Source organism: Desmodus rotundus, chromosome X (genome assembly GCF_022682495.2).
Source record: "Desmodus rotundus isolate HL8 chromosome X, HLdesRot8A.1, whole genome shotgun sequence".
Lineage (NCBI taxonomy): Eukaryota > Metazoa > Chordata > Mammalia > Chiroptera > Phyllostomidae > Desmodus > Desmodus rotundus.
In genome coordinates this window covers 75,567,950-75,586,092 of record NC_071400.1, presented here as the reverse complement: position 1 = coordinate 75,586,092, position 18,143 = coordinate 75,567,950, and the positions used below count along the sequence as shown (strand labels likewise).

General features: G+C 40.1%; 1 protein-coding gene across 1 annotated transcript in view; it reads left to right on the top strand.

The window, feature by feature from the left end:
• The window catches only part of TSPAN7 (tetraspanin 7), a 119,553-nt gene that overhangs the window by 79,290 nt on the left and 22,120 nt on the right, over positions 1-18,143 (top strand). Inside the window, exons 2-5 of the mRNA XM_024563665.3 lie at positions 8,296-8,484; positions 12,160-12,234; positions 14,746-14,841; positions 16,238-16,393. Coding sequence (XP_024419433.2) covers positions 8,296-8,484; positions 12,160-12,234; positions 14,746-14,841; positions 16,238-16,393 — 516 coding nt within the window. The remainder of the gene's footprint in view (positions 1-8,295; positions 8,485-12,159; positions 12,235-14,745; positions 14,842-16,237; positions 16,394-18,143) is intronic.

Below are 18,143 nucleotides of genomic sequence, written 5' to 3'. Positions count from 1 at the left end.
TTTGAAGAACGATAATCCTATATAGAAATTATGCAAAGAAAGTTTTCCCTATCTAAAATAATGGAACTCCTAGAAAGCTAAATTTGTTCAACAGCATAATCATGAGAGAGACATGCACTGCTCAGTCACAGGTTGGCATGTAGGTTTACATTTATGGAACAATTGTTAGAACTAGTTTATCCATGTTCATTCTCATCCAGTAACTTTCAAGGACATGGCTACTATAAGGGAGCTGAATTTGAAGAATGGATCAGCACTAAGATTCGTTCTTCATTTATGGAGCTTCCACTATGTACTCACTCACTATAGGCACAGTGACTGGCTTTCAAATTAAAAATGGGGAATTGTGGTCAGACAAGCAGTGATTCTGCTTAAAAATGGGAATTAGGGCAGAATGTCTGAACATCATGCTGTTTTAGAAAATCAGGCACAGGATGTGGGTGAGACTTTGGTGTTGACGAAGTAGGTAAAGGACCTTCTTTCCTCCCACAAGACTTTTTAAGAGTACACAATTAAGAGTACAGGACATGATAACATGTGTGGTCAACAGAAACTTTCTGTCAACACACATTAATAATGTAATTGTAGCTTGTTTATAAGCTCACACTGACATGATCTTCTTTTAAAATATCTTTTCTTATTAGTTTGGAATTTGATCCATCTCTTTACGGCTAGTTCAGTCCTAGGTCACTGAGGAATAGAGGCAAGAGAAGTGGTTTCTCCCCACAGCTCTTCTTGCACTTGGTTGGGCATCTGCTAATGACGCTAACACTATTTGTGCTCTTGGCACTCACTCACCTTTGTGCGTGTTAACTGGGTCAACAGAGTTCATATACAAGTGAGATCAAATGGGGGTCCCATGGAGGAGATGTGGCATAGAGGGAATCCCACAAACATTAAGCTTCTATCACTTTAGGCACTACAGCTGGTTGTGATTTTTAAGTACTTAAATCTTTTCGTAAGTGGCTTTGCTGGCCCCAATTCCAAATAGGTATTCCTATACGATGTCTATTTATATATCTAGGTCACCACTGAAATAAGAGGAGTGAGCTACATCCAGACAGCCTTAACTGATGGTTTGCTCACTTCTTCCTTTTACATGTTCTTGAGACTTGAAGTTGGAGTAAGACTCCCCTTATTAGTATAAATCAAAAACCTAAGTCTTGTTTTGAACATTTTCAAGAACTCATCAATAATACTTATAAATAAAAAGTAATGCCAAGAGGCTCAGCATAAGCTGACCTTAAAATTCTTCTGTGGTACATTTCTCAATGTGCTAATAAGTGTGGAGTGAAATTCTTTTTTGCTTCTGGGAACCTTTCTTTGGGGATTTGTTTTTTTAAAAGGGAGGAGACCTAAAATCCAGAATCTTGTAGAGTAATATATGGGAAATAAGAAACTAATTCAGGCATGTCCATTCTTTCTTATTTCCTGGTGAGATATACAAAGTTCCTAATAATATGTTTGGCATTTCCTGTGACCCTTTGTTGAATAATGGAATTAAATATAAGTTGCAACTGCTTGGGCCTTATTTGAAGGGGTTTAATTATTCAAGTAGTAAAAGGCTATTTTAATAAAGTGCCCTTTATTATTATTTTAGCAGCTGTGTAGCCCTGATTTTCTGTGATAGGCCTATTTCAAATGTCTCTACCATGTACAGACCCATTTTTTAATTCAGAAAGTACTTTCACCATATTGATCAATTTCTACCATTTCTTGGGCCTGTAGGCCATTCGATATTATTCAGTCTCCAGCCAGTCATCTGTTCGAGCCACTCTCTACCTACCCAGACTGAGTATGAAACCCAGCCAGCACAGGCCCTTGGTAAATGCTATTGACTAGTAGTGTGGTCTGCATCCTGGCTACTGGTTGGGCTTGATCTTTGCCTTTCTGAGGACGATTTGGGCAATTCGAGGAGAAAAATAAAATTGAAGCACTGGAAGGGCTCCTGTAGATGTGACTGGGGCCAGACCTGTCATTTCACAGATGAAGAACTAAGGCACAGATATGCAGCATGATTGGTGCAAGCTGGTGATTGCATTTTAAAGACCTCTGGGAGAAGGAAGCATTGTATGCTGGACTTAAAATATTCTTGGAGCCATTTTCAATGAAATGAGCAGCTGCTTCACTACACAGGTGAAGAATACGCTGTGGTTTGGTAGGCTCATAGCCAGAGCTGGAATTCCTGAACTTTTATAGTGCCATTCAAAGACCTTTACATATTTTCAAAAGCATCTATGATCTCTTAGACAACCTGCACTTCCGACCCTGGCTATATGGTCATTGATAAAATCCAAACAGAAGCTAAAATTTGTGACAAATGACATAACTCCTGGAACTTGAATTGTTTGAATTAGCTATAGGATGAAATATTTAAATACAAAATATAATCTTAGTGGACTGTAGTGGGTATATAAATAAAGAGTACCATGTCTGCTCATTGGTATACCTGGGGTCAATGAACTGTGCTGGCATTTTTGGGGGTTTTTTTTCCCTCCATATGTCTTTACAAGAGAAAAAAAAAAGTCCCTTTTTTCCCCGTGTCTCCTACTTTTCTATGGGCAGCTACCTTCATAGACGTGTCCACTCTGTTCTGCATCTCCTCCCTATTCCCTGTCATCCAGTGTTGTCCTGTCATGTTCTAGTGCCCATCTTCCTCAAGCCTTAACCCTTGTCCTTCCAACCATGCTCTGCTTCTGTTTCCTGAGAAACATTGTTCCTTCAGTTGTCATTTCTGGCCTCAACCTTTACCTGCAGGTCTGATTAGCTCCTAAATTCTGAATTCCAGTTCCACATCCACAAGTGTCATTTAAACATAAAAGTGAGTGAGAAAAGGATTCAGTTGGTTAACATACTTGCCTAGAAAAAACAGCTCAGAGCATATGTCTTCCTGCTCCTAAGATAACAGTGTCATCCTTATTTAAAAGGATGTTGTCATTCCAGTGAGCTTATGAATTTTTGGATGTCTGTGTAAAACTATCACGTGTGACTTCCTGTGCATATTCCCTTTCCTCTCCCAGCAACCAGAAATGAGCTGACTTTTCTACTCCCACTGCTGATGGTTTGTCAGTCACAGGGAGAAATTCATAAACTTTCTTGTGCTAATTTGCCCAATGGGAAATCTAGAAATATATTTCAGAGTGAATAAACAAGTCAAATTTGAGATTCATTTGTTTAATAGTAGAGATTTGGGAAGTACTGAAAATCAGGTTTGCCCACCTGATCCTACTGAACAAGGGTACTGAGGCCCAGAAAGATTAGATGATCTGCCCAAGGTCACATAATTAATTTGTGACAATACTACAAGTAAAGCCCTGATATCCTAAACCTCAGCCTCTTCCAAGGCCTCTTCCATTCATCCACCTTTTAAACATACTGAGTCCCCTTTTGCTACTCATGTGGGCTGAGTCCTCAAGCCTGCTGAAAAGCTCCAATAAATTCTGGTTCTTAGTCTGTTTCAAAACATTAAGTAGTTACACAAATAGTTATTAATACACTTTTAAGTTGTAAATGTGACATATTCTCACTTCAAATTTAAAGAGCAGAACACAACATCATGGAAGCTGCTGGTTTCTCTGTCTTTCTGGTTGTTTTATCCACCTCTACAAAGTCAGGTCAGAATGCTGTGCAAAGACTCATCCTCCACTGCTATCTCCTCAGCATACATGCTTAAGTAATAATAAACCAAAAGCATAGTTTGAGTGCTAATTTTCTTATTAACAGCTAACTTCTGAGGACCCTGTGTTTTAATTACTGATAATGTATATGGAGATTCTGTGTCCTGTAATTTTTCCTGAGTTATAGAATCCTCTGGAGTGGGGTAAAAACATCTCACAGTATCTCTCCATATAGTCGTCAATAGTGAATTAACCTGTAAATCTCTTGGATGATTGAATTGTGGGGTTGACCTAAGATGCTGTCTAGCTGAAATTCCTTCCTACAGTTTCTTCTGTGTGTTTCATCTGGCTGGTTTTAGATCCTGTACTTTTCCTCCCATATGGGGTTGGGGGGTGGTCTTCCAGATAGCTTGTGCGTGCCTAATTCAATTTTCCATTGTCTCTGTTTCTTTACTTGTATAATACATGTTGCATGAGCCCCTACCTTCTGCATGAACATATAAATGTTATTCTGATGACAAAAGTTTATATTTAGTATATCATGCAATTAAATTAAAAGGAATATATGGATTTTACTCTGGCATGCCCCCAAATGGCACAGCCTTTCATGGGCATGAGAGGAGCTGCTGCAGTTTAATCAGAAGGTCTGTGGTCTGCAAGCACGAAAGGGAATGGGCTCAAGTAAAATGCCTGTGGGCATGTGAGAAATCTGAAAGCATAGTATCCCTGTCTCCTTTCTGAGGATCAGGACACTGCAATGACAATAGGGAGACTTTCCAGCATTAGTTCTGTTGACCTGGCAGGAGCAAGGGGAATCATTTATCTCTCCTGCCTGGTCCTGCAACATCATCTTTAGGATGAAAATAAACCTCAGTAAGTCTCTTCCAGAGCATTTCAGACACGACTTGATATATTAGCAAACCTACTTGTCATTTTCTTTCAATGTAATTTTAAAGTAATGTGAACTATCACACAAAAGCTTCTTTTTTAGCTCTGACCTACCTTCCTTTTTTGATGCTACAATTATAGTTCCTCAGCCTCAGCATCAAGCCTAAATCAGAAGTTACTGGAGGTTCTCTGCTGCCCATATATTTTGAACTGTGCTGTAAGAACACAGATAATGTTGAGCTGCCATAAGATGCTGAGAATAAAACGAGACTGAGAGCCTCAGCCTGGCAGTTTCTGGTGGGCACTGGACATGCCCTTCTGGCTTGTGGTTAATGTAGGAACTTGTAAGTTGGTAGTGGTGCCTTTACCAGGCCACTCATGTCATTTATTTCTGGGAATGAATCTGTTCCCTTCTCAACCACACTATTGACTGTTTGTTAAATTGATTCTTCTGAGAAAGAAGCAAAACTTCCACGACTAACTTAGAAATATGACATCTTCCCCTGGCCATTGTTGCTCAGTTAGTTGGAGCATCATCCCGCAAAGCCAAAACTTGCAGGTTCAATTCCCAGTCAGGGAACATGCTTGGGTTGTGGATTTAGTCCCTGGTAGGGATGTGTATGGAAGGCAACTGATTGATAGATATTTCTCTTCTTGCACACTGATGTTTCTCTTCCTTTCTTTTTCCCCAAAATAGTTTAGGATTGTAGACAGGTAGTGAATAGAAGGGTAAGAAATGTACATAAGAAAGGGTTATAAAGAGCAAATTTTGAGAAGCAATAAAGTATGGAAAGTGCCCATATTTTACATACAGAGAAAAGCCAGTTTTCCTGGAACTATATAGAATGTACAAAGAGTTGTGAAGGAGATGAGGCCAAAGATGTAGGTTTGGTATGTGCAGAAAGAAAGCCTTGCATATGTGGGGTTCAGGAAACCAGGCAGATTTGGCCTATTAGGAATGTTTGAGTAGTAGAAGACCAACATTGGAGAAGGCATTTTTCTTTTTAGATTGGTCTTAGATTCCTAGCACATGGATGCTAGAAGGGGCCTACCTATCCCAGTCTCCGTGTCATTCAGTGGAGCAGTTCCTTAGAGGATGACCAACTTGGTCAAGGTGAAGATGTTAGATGGGTTTCCTCCCAGGCAGTATGGTGCCCACAGTGTTGTGTTTGTTTGTGCCCATTGGAAGTCTTTAAAAGGCATCCCTGAAGTCAGCAAAAATAGACTTTTTGCCAAAAAAGGTAATATTTGTATATGTTACATTATATGAATATTTTAACAAGTTGACATTATAGGCTTTGTACTTTACATGAGGAGAGGTTTCATATACAAGCAATGGTTACACTTGGAGAAATTATCTTTTAAAGGAGAAAAGGAATAAAAATGTTAGTACTGTTTACCTTAAAGTCTGAATTTGTGTTAACTTTGACGTACTACATATAATTGTTATGGTAGTAATTGAACCTTATGAAATCACTGGTCACAGAAATGTAAGGTAATATCAGACTCTTAAACTTGGTCAGTAGTGTATATGTTCATTAAAACAATTGCATTCCAATAACGACTGGCAATAGTAATACATAGAATGCAGCAGCTCAGTGGAAGTCTGAGATGTTACTGAATATTTGGAAACAATCACATGAAATTGCAAGTGTCTAGATGAGATTTATATCCAGTCTATATAACAATGACTAGTTTAATTGAATTTTTGGTTTTGTTTAATACACTTACAGTGTGATATTTATAGCTTTTACCAGATAATGCTAGAGTGGAAAATAGGAGAGAAAGATTCTGTTTGGTTGCATTTTAACTTACCTCATAGTTTAACCTGATGGAGAAGTTTTGTAAGTATTTGGCATTTGAAGGACTCTATTTTATAAAATAGAGGTTCTAAGATCCAGAGAAATGAAATATATTTGTTTGTCAATGACTATTAAGCATTTACTCTGTGCCTGACACTGTTCTAAACATTGTGTAATAGAAGACAGCTTAAGCACTGTCATTTCTACTGAATGTTCATTGTGTTCTTACCCCTAATGAGTGGAGAGTTGAATCTTAAATTTTGATTCTAGTAGATGAAAAACCTTTTGTTTTCGTTTGGATGAGTATGGCACAAGCAGCTGTTCGAGAAAGGTACTTTCTTTAGCAACCACCAGGTGTCAGCAGAGGACTTGGAACTCTTAGACAACCTTTGTGATCTTGGTTTTGTTTACCTCACTAAGGCCATCTCCACTGGAACTTTTGAAAGGCAGTACAGCTCCACTGGGCCACTGTCTCCCAAATATTAGTGTAAACCTTTTCTCCTCAAGATTGTATCATATCAATTCACCTTTACCTTATGAAAATTGCATTAGTTCTCCAGTCTTTTTCTGATTTAAAGCTTTTAATTGTTTCATGGTCATGTTTCTACGATGTAGAGAGGCTATTGGGGGTGGCAGTAAGGGAGAGGTATCACCAAACTCTTGTTGTTTCCACTGAACCCTTCCCCCAAAATAGGTAGAGCCCACTCTCACCTGATATGGGGAAAGGTGCAGGGTCCATTCTTTTTCCTGCATAGAGGAACAATCTGATGGTGGAGCTTGATGGCTCCAAACTGCAGACAGAGCTTTCAGAGTATGAAGGAGAGAGACCTTGGCATCTGTACTGGTTCGGCTGTTTGGTTCCTCATGTAGCTTGTATCTGGTAGTGTTCACTTACAGACATCATAGAACAGTGAACAGTGTGTTGATTGACAGGGGAAATGTTGATGAGGTGGGCATTCATTTGTATCATACTAGTTTTCTCCATTTTCTCATCTAGCCTCCTCACTTGAATTGGAAGGGAACTGAGGCATTTGGTCTGGAACATTGGGCAATAGTGTGTGAGCAAACAGGGGAAGAGCTCCCTCGGATACCCAGGCTTCTATGATCCTAATAAGATGTCAGAGATGGTAGCAGTTAGAGGGCTTGTAGTTTGAATAAGTTGCTAAGTTACTAATAAACTGAAGGAAAGACCAGCTAGGGAGATAAAGACACAGTCAACCACTGCTTGGCTTTAGCAGCTAAAACTGCAGGGGATGGAGAGTAAGGCATAGCATGCAGCCTCTAGTCTATCTTCTGAAGATAGGCCAAATTGACCCAAGGTTCTTGAGTTTAGACATGCTATGGGAATTTCTTTTGGCCTGATCAGTGGGGTTTGACAAATTGCATTACAGCTAACTCCAGGAGTTATTTGGATTCTTCTGTTATTTTATATTAAGTATTGGAAATTAGGTGGGAAATCAATAGGGATTCAAAAATATTTCAAATGTTTTGCTTTTGTAGAGTTTTTGTGAAAATAGTAAAAGAAAATCACCTTGTTCCTTAAAACATGCAGGATGTCCTTAAGACATGCTATGTATACATGTATACCATTGAGGAGGTGGCTGACATTCTTACTTGGCTTATACCTAGGTCAGTGTCATGTAGAAGCTCTCAAACCAGACCTGGAGCATCTCTGAAAACTGTATTAGGATGTACTTTTTAAGCAGCTTATAAAGTTCTTTATTGTTGGCTTCACTTCTGATTAATGTAGTAACCACCTGTGAGATTGTGTAAGAGATGGATCTAATTGTACAAAATCAAAGTGTCTTTGTTCTGTGATGGCTTTAGTTAATGATCTTCAACATTTTCTCATGACTGTAGGGAACCCTACAACAATTGCTAATTTGCTCGTGGAAACTGGAAACTTCAGATTCAGGCCATATTGCTTTGTGTTGTCACTTCTGTCAGCCGCAGTTTCAAACTTCCTTCTCCTCCTTCCCCCTTTTCAGATCACTGGAGTGATCCTGCTAGCCGTTGGAGTCTGGGGAAAACTCACTCTGGGCACCTATATCTCCCTCATTGCCGAAAACTCCACAAATGCTCCCTATGTCCTCATTGGAACTGGCACCACTATTGTTGTTTTTGGCCTGTTTGGATGCTTTGCTACATGCCGTGGTAGCCCATGGATGTTGAAACTGGTGAGTACGTCACAACATCATTCTGCTTTTTCAATTCCATTTTATAAAAATATAAGTCACATGAAAGCAAAGTGGCCTTTCTTGAAGCCACAGACAAGACCTCTATATTCATTGACTCTAATTTTAGTCCAGACTCTTACATAATCTACCCTTCAATCCCCTAGAGGGAAAAACAACCCCAAACACAGCCTGGCACAAAAAATCCAGTCCTGGGCCCCTGAGGTAAATGATGAGAAGGCAGTGGCCAGCAGTTCCAATAGGCCATTTATATCCTTGTGGCAAGACGCCCTGTTCCAGTTTTGAATTTTGCCTTAGAAATCTCTTCAAGCATGTGATGTGCTGCTTTGGTGGGCAAGGCAGCATCCCAAACATAAACAGCCTTTCATCTCCAAGTTCCCATTGGGGGAATACTTTCTGCCTCCTTGAGCTTGGCCATGGATGCGTGGGCACATTCTTCTGTAAACCTGCACACCCTGGTTCAGTTCTATGTGAGTTGAGCTAAGCCAGAGCTTCTGTACTCAACAGAAGGTTGATACAGTGCCAAGTATTGGATACCAGGACCAATGCTGGGTACCTTTGCAGGCACAGCAGTGATGTTTCCCAAAGAATAAGGGCTGGCTGCTAAAAGATTGTTACTGTGATTCTTAACTTTTTGGTAGACTAGTTTGCTAAGTCTCTACTCATTGTCTGTGCTCTTCATTAATAAGAAATAATGTTAAAGATTTTATAAATAAAACATAGCTAGGGCCTCTCCTCAAAGGAAAACTTTGTTTACAATGATTTATTATAAACATTTCATTCTGTGAAAGTGGGGAGCAGTGATTCCATAAGTACTTTGTTGCCTGTCCTTCTTCATTTAGCTACAGGTTGTAGTAACATTTAATATCATCTAGTGACATACCGGTGTGAGGGTAAATCACTCTAAAGGAACCACCTTCCAAGCTGGCGCAGGTCAGTTCCTTTGCTGATAACCTCATGGAAGTTGTGCTTGATTTGGCCACTTTCTCTTCTGAAGACCATGCAGGAGACATGCCCTGGTCACCACTGATTCTTTTGGGTTGGTGAAAAGGCCATAGAGAACCAATATTGAGGTACTTCTGTTGCTGTCAGCTACCACTCTATGCCAACACCTTGCGTTTTCCTTCTTATAGTTCTTATAAATACTAGAATTTATTTTAGTCTAGCATAGTAGTCTTCAACTTCAGATGCATGCTTAAATCACCTGGGCAGCTTTTTAAAAACACCTTTGCTAGAGCTCTATGTCCAGCCAATTGAAAGAAAATCTATGGAAGGAGGCCCTGACATCATATTTTCTGAAGAGCTTTCCAGGGATCCTATTGTACAGCCAGCATTGAGAACCTCTTGTTAAATACAATGAATAGCAAGGGGAAAATTAACTTCAGATGCATAGAAAAGAAGGATTGCTAAAAAATCCATCTTTCTAAACAAGGATGGAGGAAACCTGGTCATGACACTTGATTGATTCTGACACTTAACTGGCTTATGTCTTTAGTGGCAAGAATGTATACACTTTGGGTCTTTGTCCTCATTTATGAAAGAATAGTATTGGACTAAATCAGTAAGGTTTCTTCCAACCCAAATACTATGGCTGAAGGGAGGTAGAAGAGAGGATACAACGATGTAATAGTTATCTCTGGCCTCTTCCAAAGGCAGTTTCATACCACGCTGCCATTTTCTAACACTTCTGAGCCCATTAGCAGGTGAGCCCTTTGAGGAGTACAGATATTTTTCTGTTTTTTTATCTTTTAAAAACTGTTATTTAGTTCTTTTTTACTTTCCAGATGCTGTCCTTGGTGTATACTACATTTTATTTATTCCTCACCATCACTGTGAAGTATAGGTTGTATTTTCATGTTACAGGATAAAGACATTGAGGTTAAATAACCTGCTAAGGTTCACATAGCTAATATGTGGAGAGCTAGGATTGAAACACATATATGTTTCTTATCAGTCTAGAATTATACAGTCTTCATTTAACCTCATTAATTGCAAAACAACTATTTTCACTTTGTGGATGCCTGGAGAGGCTGCCTCTTTCCTAAGAGTTAGTCCACAGAAAAGCTATGGCTCAAGTCTAGGAGGACTTCTGATGGAATCTAGGCCTGGTGTGAGACTCTCCCTAAAGTAAAGTGTGCTTTTAGTTGCATTTTGTACCAAGTCGAGAAAGAGAGAGAGAGAAGTTGTGTACATGGGACATTATACTTATAAATGTGTGTTTGATATTGATATTTTACTGGCCATACTTTGTGTGTACAGACTTTTGTTGGTATTTCAAATAAAACTGGCATTTTAACCCAATATTTCTTCCTTTTAATATATGTTCCACTAGCTGAGAAAAATAATTTATGATCCTCTGTATATGTATACTTTACAGGACATGTGTACACTTTACAAGTAAGTCATATGGCCATGTGCAGTCTATCTAAATTTCATAGCATCATCTAGGGAAATTCCAAACATTGAGGACTATTGTATTTTGTTTTGAGTTTAGAAGAAGCAGACTGAGAGACATATGCTTTGTAGGAAAGAAATCGATTCTCTTTCTTTTTATCTGCTTTTCAAAGTCACAAAAATGGAAACCCTTAATATCTCATAAGTACCATGTAATGTACCTAAATTTAAGCATGCACCTGTACACACATACAAAATCAACTTGGAATGTACAGGAAGCATGAAATGAGCAAGAAGCACTATGGGTTTTAGGTGCTTGCAAACATTGTTAGACAGTAGTGTAGCATATTTTCTTTTTAAAAAGCTATCAACTCCATGTAGCGTGTAGAACAAGAGAGGTAAACAGCCCACTGGCCACTGCTGTGGATGCTGCATTTGGGCCTGACCACCACTTTGAGGAAGGGGGTCAACCTGTCCACATACCAATCTTTCTGTGAGGATGAGAGGAATCCAATTCCAAAGGAAGACATTTCATATAAGACATGCTTAAGGAAACTGGAGAGGTATGCCTGAATGGAGAAAAGCCGCAGGATCGCACCATGGCTGTGTTCCCTTATATGAAGGCCTGTTATATAGAAGAGAGGTTAGGCTGATTCCTATACCTCCTGAAAGCAGAGCCAACACCAGCAAGTGGAAGTTACAAGTAGGCAGACTGTGGCCAAGGGAAATGAAGACTGTCTAGCAGTTGAAACAGTTTGAAACCTGAATGAGCTGCAAGGGCTGGGTGGGTAGAGCTGGGCTTGCAGTTGCTAGGTGAAGGGTGCACACAGATTTCAGATGACCATAAGGAGGCAGGGGATATGAAGGACTCCCAAACAGGGTGGAACTGTGTCCTGTGACCTTCACAGTACTTTCTAGCTCAAGGATTCTAACATTAATAATAGCAAATACCTTAGTTGTAAAAACCTCCAAAATTTTTCCTAGTCGAGTCAAGCTGAAAAACATGATACTAGTCCTTGAATGAGCTCTCCTTAGCATGTCTGCTCCAAAATGCTTCCTCATAGTAAACAGACACATTCCTGTGTTGAGGCTCATGTGGATAAATCTGGAAAAGAGTATTTTTATTTTAAAACTTTTCCTAAACTTTGTCTAGGGAATAGGAGGATTCGTCTACTTCTCCATGACAAAAAGTAACCTACCTGAAACAAACACTCTTCTTCATGTTGATATATTTGACTTTGTCCTTGTGCTCTTGATTTTCAGTATGCCATGTTTCTGTCCCTGGTGTTCCTGGCTGAGCTTGTAGCTGGCATTTCAGGGTTTGTGTTTCGTCATGAGGTGAGTATACACAAAATGGAGCACTCATTTAAAGGGTCTTTGGGGGAGGAATTGAGATCTCTCCAGTGGTATCGCTCTTTTCCAAATGTCCCATAATATGGGCTGAAATGCCAATAAATTTCTAAATGCAGAAATTTCACCAAACTTCAAAACTTAGTTGTTGAATGTCACTCTGTTTCTTTATATAGCTATTACATAAAATGATTCTCCACCTTGTATTAAAGCACTAACCTTCAATATAGATTAATATTCCTTTTAAAATAGCCACTTCAGCAATGCACAAGTATACCTATATAACAGGATTTCTGAGATTGTGAAGGCAAGTCAAACTAGTTGTGGCCCAAAGGCAAAGGGATAGATTTCCCCAAAGCAGCCTGTACTCTCTTCTCTACTCCCCAGATCCCCTGGGGGCCACCTCTGCCACCTAGGGGTAAAATCTACATCCACTAGTGAGGAGCCCAGCTGCTTTGTGTGGCAGTGAGGGAAAAGGACAAAAGGCAGTCATGATCCAAATCTTCTACAGCTCTTTGTTTTTAATTCACATGTAAAATTTTTGATTTCTAAAGCTGAGGAAAAATAATTTGAACACTGTTTTGTGATCCTAACTTCTAGTTTTGAAGATGCTGCTGGATGTACTGTGTCATGTGTGGCCATTCTTCCATGTACTGTTACTGTAGCTACTCTAGACAATGGATAGATGCTACTGCAGACACGAGATGTTCTCATGCTGCTTGTAGCCACCATGGTATCACTTTTAAGATGTGTATATTGATGATAGGTTAGAAAGTGTATGCTCTATAGTAAATTTCTGGTTCCAGCTCCAAAATAAAAAAAAAATCCTGTATTATTGTATCCTGTAAATAGCAGTAAAGACAGAAGTAAATATGCATGTGTTAGAAAGAGACAGCATAGCAAGATACAGGTGGAAAACACACTGAAGTACTACACCTATGGCTCTTGGAAGACTGACATCATTTGTCTTAGGCCCTGATTTTGTGCCCAGCTAAATTAACTTCCTACTGAGGCTGCTTTGTGCACTTTCTGCCCCCTTTCCCTTTTCACCTGGTTTTTCCCCTTACCAGAGTTGGTATCTCGAGGCTAATTTCTAGAACCTATTTCATATGTGGAATTAGATGTCCCATTCTTATTCTTAGGTGGGGTGAAATCTGATGACATCATAGCTTAATAGCCCTAGAGCTGCCCCCAATGCATGTGTGAACTCCAGGGACAGCCTGCTGGCTCCCACCTGAGCCCTTGCTCACCTTCCTTCTGTGTACTGCAGTGACTGGTCTCCATGTACTGGGTTCTCTCTTAAAAACTGACACTTAGAGCCTGCACATCCTTATCACTCAAACACTTAGGGGAGTGGTGAGTGGAAGTTGCAATGTCACTCTTTGCCCACCACTACTGATTTTCAATTTGGCTAAACAATCAAACACACATGATGCCTATAGGTGACATTTTGCATGGTTCAGTCACGAGGATATAGAAAAGGAAACACAGATTGCCAGCAGGGCAGCAACAGGTTTGTTTCTTCAGTGAGAGTCCTGAAAGTAGTCTGGGGTCCATTCTGTGGACACCTTCCCTAAGAGACAATGCACGTGGAAGTGAGAGGATACAGCTGGGTGTGAAAGCCACCTTGGCTTAGGAGCCCCATACAACCAGTGTCTCCTTATCTCTTGTAACTGTCCCATGGGCATAGCCTCCAGTATCTCATCAAGGGTCATGGGTAGATAAGAAAGTCACCATACTTAATCTTAAGCTTCCCACCAGGTAATATTTGCTGCCCTCCCAGTTCAGAGTAATTTCACCGGTCAGGGGCAGTTTTAACGTAAGCAGAGTTGCCTAGTAACACATCTGACACTCCATCTTCAGCAGGTTTCTAGGGGAACAAAATTTGAAAGTTAACCTAAGGTCAAATGTGTTCAAAGAGGAGGAGAAAGGGTTTTGTTAACAATCTATTAACAGGAAAAATTCATGTTCATTACCCTATTTTTTGGCCTCAATAAGGACAGGTAAGTGAAAGTTGGTTTTTCCCCACTCTTATATGCTAGAATAGACGTCTGTTTCTGGTCAGAGCATCAGTCTTCCTGCCTTCCTCAATGGCCTGTCCTTCCTTGGTCATTCTTCTGAGCAAGGACAGTAAAAGTTATACAAAGAAAGATAGGCATTAATCAATTCAAAGAAATTAGCTAGGAAATCCGTGTTTGAGGTTTGGCACCTCACCATCACAGCCCTTTTAGAAACTGACCAGCCACTTCAGTGGGTCATTTAACAAGGTGGGCTTCCACTGGATTACGGATAAGGAGAACAATTTCTTTTAAATTCCTGAGCTGATAAACCATGCAAATTTTCTGAGCTCTTTTATCTTAGAAAACAGGGCATTCACTCTCTAGCTTAAATTTAATCAGAGACTTTTAGAAGAGGCTATTTCGAGGTAGAAGTTGGTAAGAATCTGCATCCATTTGGGCTGCAGTGAACCAGAACCCTGTTCCTGCTGGTCTTCCACAGATTAAGGACACCTTCCTGAGGACTTATACGGATGCCATGCAGAATTACAATGGCAATGATGAGAGGAGCCGGGCGGTGGACCATGTGCAGCGCAGCGTAAGTTCTAGAGAAGGAGATCGATCTGGAGACTGCCTGTGAGGTCTCATGTTAGACTTGTGTACTGCTGTGGATTCCTGTTCTCCAACTTTTGGTCCCATTCCATCCCCAAGGGTTGATATCCAGTATTTTTCCAGGGCTCACTTATCCAGGTATTTAGTGTCAAGAAGCATCACTGCTTCTGGATTGTGAGTGAGTTTGCCCTTCAAATCTGAAACCTTGGAAAGGAGATAGGCGGTGAGTGTATGACAGCCTTGCTTAGAGTTGGTTCCCAAAGCTTGGCATCCTGGAAGTGGTGTCTTTATTCTGGGTGAAGAACTCAAGTAAACTGCCTTCACTGGCTTGTACCATGTAGTGGCGATGGAGAGTGGACCATCTCAGGGTCTACTGAGGGTCTGTCAGGTGTGTGAATGTCCAAGGCTGCCTGCTCCTTTTCAAAAGAAGTGAGGAAAGTAGAAGTTTCCTGCCTAGAGGCACTCAGGAGGGCAGGGGTTGTGCTGAAGCCTCATGCCCATTAGGATCACCTGGGGACGTTGTTGGTTTTGGGGTGCTTTGGCTTTGTTTTACATTGCAATCAGTATTTTAATTTTGGGGGTAATTTATTTTGATAAAATTTCAAACTTACCCAGAAAAATTGCAAGAATAGTACAAGGATCTGTATAACTTGTACTCAGATTCACTAGTTAATTATACTTTTGCTCCATTTGCTTTACTATTCTCTATGTCAGAGGTTGGCAAATATTTTCTGTAAATGGTCAAATAGTAACTATTTGAGGCTTGAGTGCCATGTGGTCTCTATTACAATTACCCAACTCTGCCTCTGTCACACAGCAGCCATAACAGGCAACATGTAAACAAAGAGTCCTGGCTGTGTCCCAATAAAACTTGATTTATAAAACCAGGCAGCTGGTGGGCTATAGTTTACTAACACCAGCTCTCTTTCTTCCACTATGTGCATCTTTCCCCCACCCCAAACCATTTATTCACTTATTAATATAGATTATTTGAAGAGCTTTTAAAAGCCATTTTTGCCTTGGCTTCCTCATCAACAATCCTGATTGTGTTGATCTATATATGTACATGTATACCTTTAACAGCACCCAACTCACACAGGTGATTTTGATGCCTAGCCAGACCACTGCTTTGCTTTAAGGCACTCAGAAGAAAGCCAACACAATGTGTCATCTAGGACTAACTTCTTTTCTTGAGTTCAAATGGGTTTCCCAGTGAGAATAATTGTTAGTGGAGCTTCAGCTCATCTTTACTCACTAAAGCTGTGCCTGTTGACTTAGAGGCTTGGCCTGCATTTCTCTTTAAAAAGTTGCAAGACAGTGAGTGAGGAGACCACAGTCTTTGATCTGCCACACTTTGATTCTTTTCCTTTCCCTGTTAACAGCTGAGCTGCTGTGGCGTGCAGAACTACACCAACTGGAGCACCAGCTCCTACTTCCCAGAGCATGGCATCCCTCCGAGTTGCTGCATGAATGATACCGATTGCAATCCCCAAGATCTGCACAATCTGACTGTGGCTGCCACAAAAGTTAACCAGAAGGTACTTGCTTTTTTTTAGTCCTGATAGGATTGGTGGTGAATCTTTGGGGAGACCTTTATTGTTTCAGTGAGATTATGATAAGTAGATTAGAAATGGTAGTCTAGGAAAGAGTCAAGAATCTTCCTTTGTGGTCCTTTATGACCTGGGAGAGACACTTGAAGCTGCCCACTTCTAAGGAAAATAGAAGTGACTCAGCTCAGCCCAACATTCCTCTCTCAGCAAAAATCTGCCAGGCATAGTTACAAAGGTTTAGCAAGTGGTTTCTGTTAACCCTGATGCTTCTGTCAGACAGGGAATGCTGGTTTCTTCTTTCTGGGTGTCTTTCTTCTGCTTAATATATCTTCTAAAGATGAAATTATTCACAGCTGGGTGTCAGTCCTTAGCAGGAAGGGGGAACAGAGTTGACAGACAGCATGTGCTTCTGTTGGAGGGTGGCCTTTATTTTAGGGAGTTCTCTGCTATAGGAAAAGAAATCAACAATTCCAATTCAACTCACTGTCAATGTTCTGACTCCGAAAGAAATTAGAGTAAAAAAAAATGGCTAAAAGATATTTGAAAGTTAGTATACAGAGGAATTGAGGAATATGAAATTTCAGTAGTCAGAGAAAAGGAATATCAATTCTGTATTCCGCTTTATGGAGAATATGATGAAGACATGATACAAGTGCATGTGAAGGCTATCTGTATTCTTAAATGTTTAGAGAAATGCCAGATAGAAAATATATTTTGGTAAACAAGAGGGAGAATAAAACCCTACTATTGAGCTTACCTGTGGTTATGTGGCCATCAGGTAAATTTTCTTAGTAAGATAAAATACTATTCTTCAAAATGTTATGTGCTCTGGGCCAAGTACTGAATAATTCATAGAAGATAGACATGCTCTCAAGATTGGAATGTCAAGAGATTGGTTTCTCTATTTTACTCATTTAATGTTAGTATTTATAGCATAAATGCTACAACACATTGTTGCTATTCTAGAAGTTCATTTTGTCATGCTGGGCTTATAACCTTGCCATTGGAGTGGGGTAGTAAGATGTTCAGTATTGACAGCTTCTTGTGTTGGATAAGAGGACATCTGTTCCTACTGGAATTTTCTTTGTTTTTCTTTTTTATTGTTGTTCAGTTACAGTTGTCCCCATTATTCCCCCATCACTCTTCTCTGCCCTACCTACCCCCACCTCCCACATTTAATCCTACCCACACCATTGTCTTTGTCCAAGTTTGAAGCCCATTTGCCTCTCATCAATAAGGTAATTGCTTTCTCCATGGACATCACCACTAAACACTCATACATGTTAGTATGCTGCCAATTTATGAAGTGCCAAGCTTACTTATCACATGGTGGGCACTCCAATTTTATAAAAGGCAAGAAGTGCTTTATGGCAGGGAGATATTGGCATACCAGAGCCTCAGGAGATTGTTTGTAGAAGCAGCAACCCTCAACCTTCGATAAAAGTCTCCTTTTACACCCAAACTTCCTCTTCTTTTGTTAAAGTTGAGGGTCTAGAAATACAGAAAATGGGGTCTAGAGTCAGACTCCAATTTAAATTCTGGCTCAGCCACTTGCTGGTCATGCAATGTTAATCAAATTCCTTAACCTTTCTCAGTCTTGTTTTTTTCTCATTTGTAAAATAGAGATAATAGTTCTTGCCCTTAGGATTGATATGAGGATTGAATGAGATAAGGTATCTAAAGCACGGTGCCTGGCACAGAGCAAGGATACAATAAATGTTAACTGTAATGTTAAATG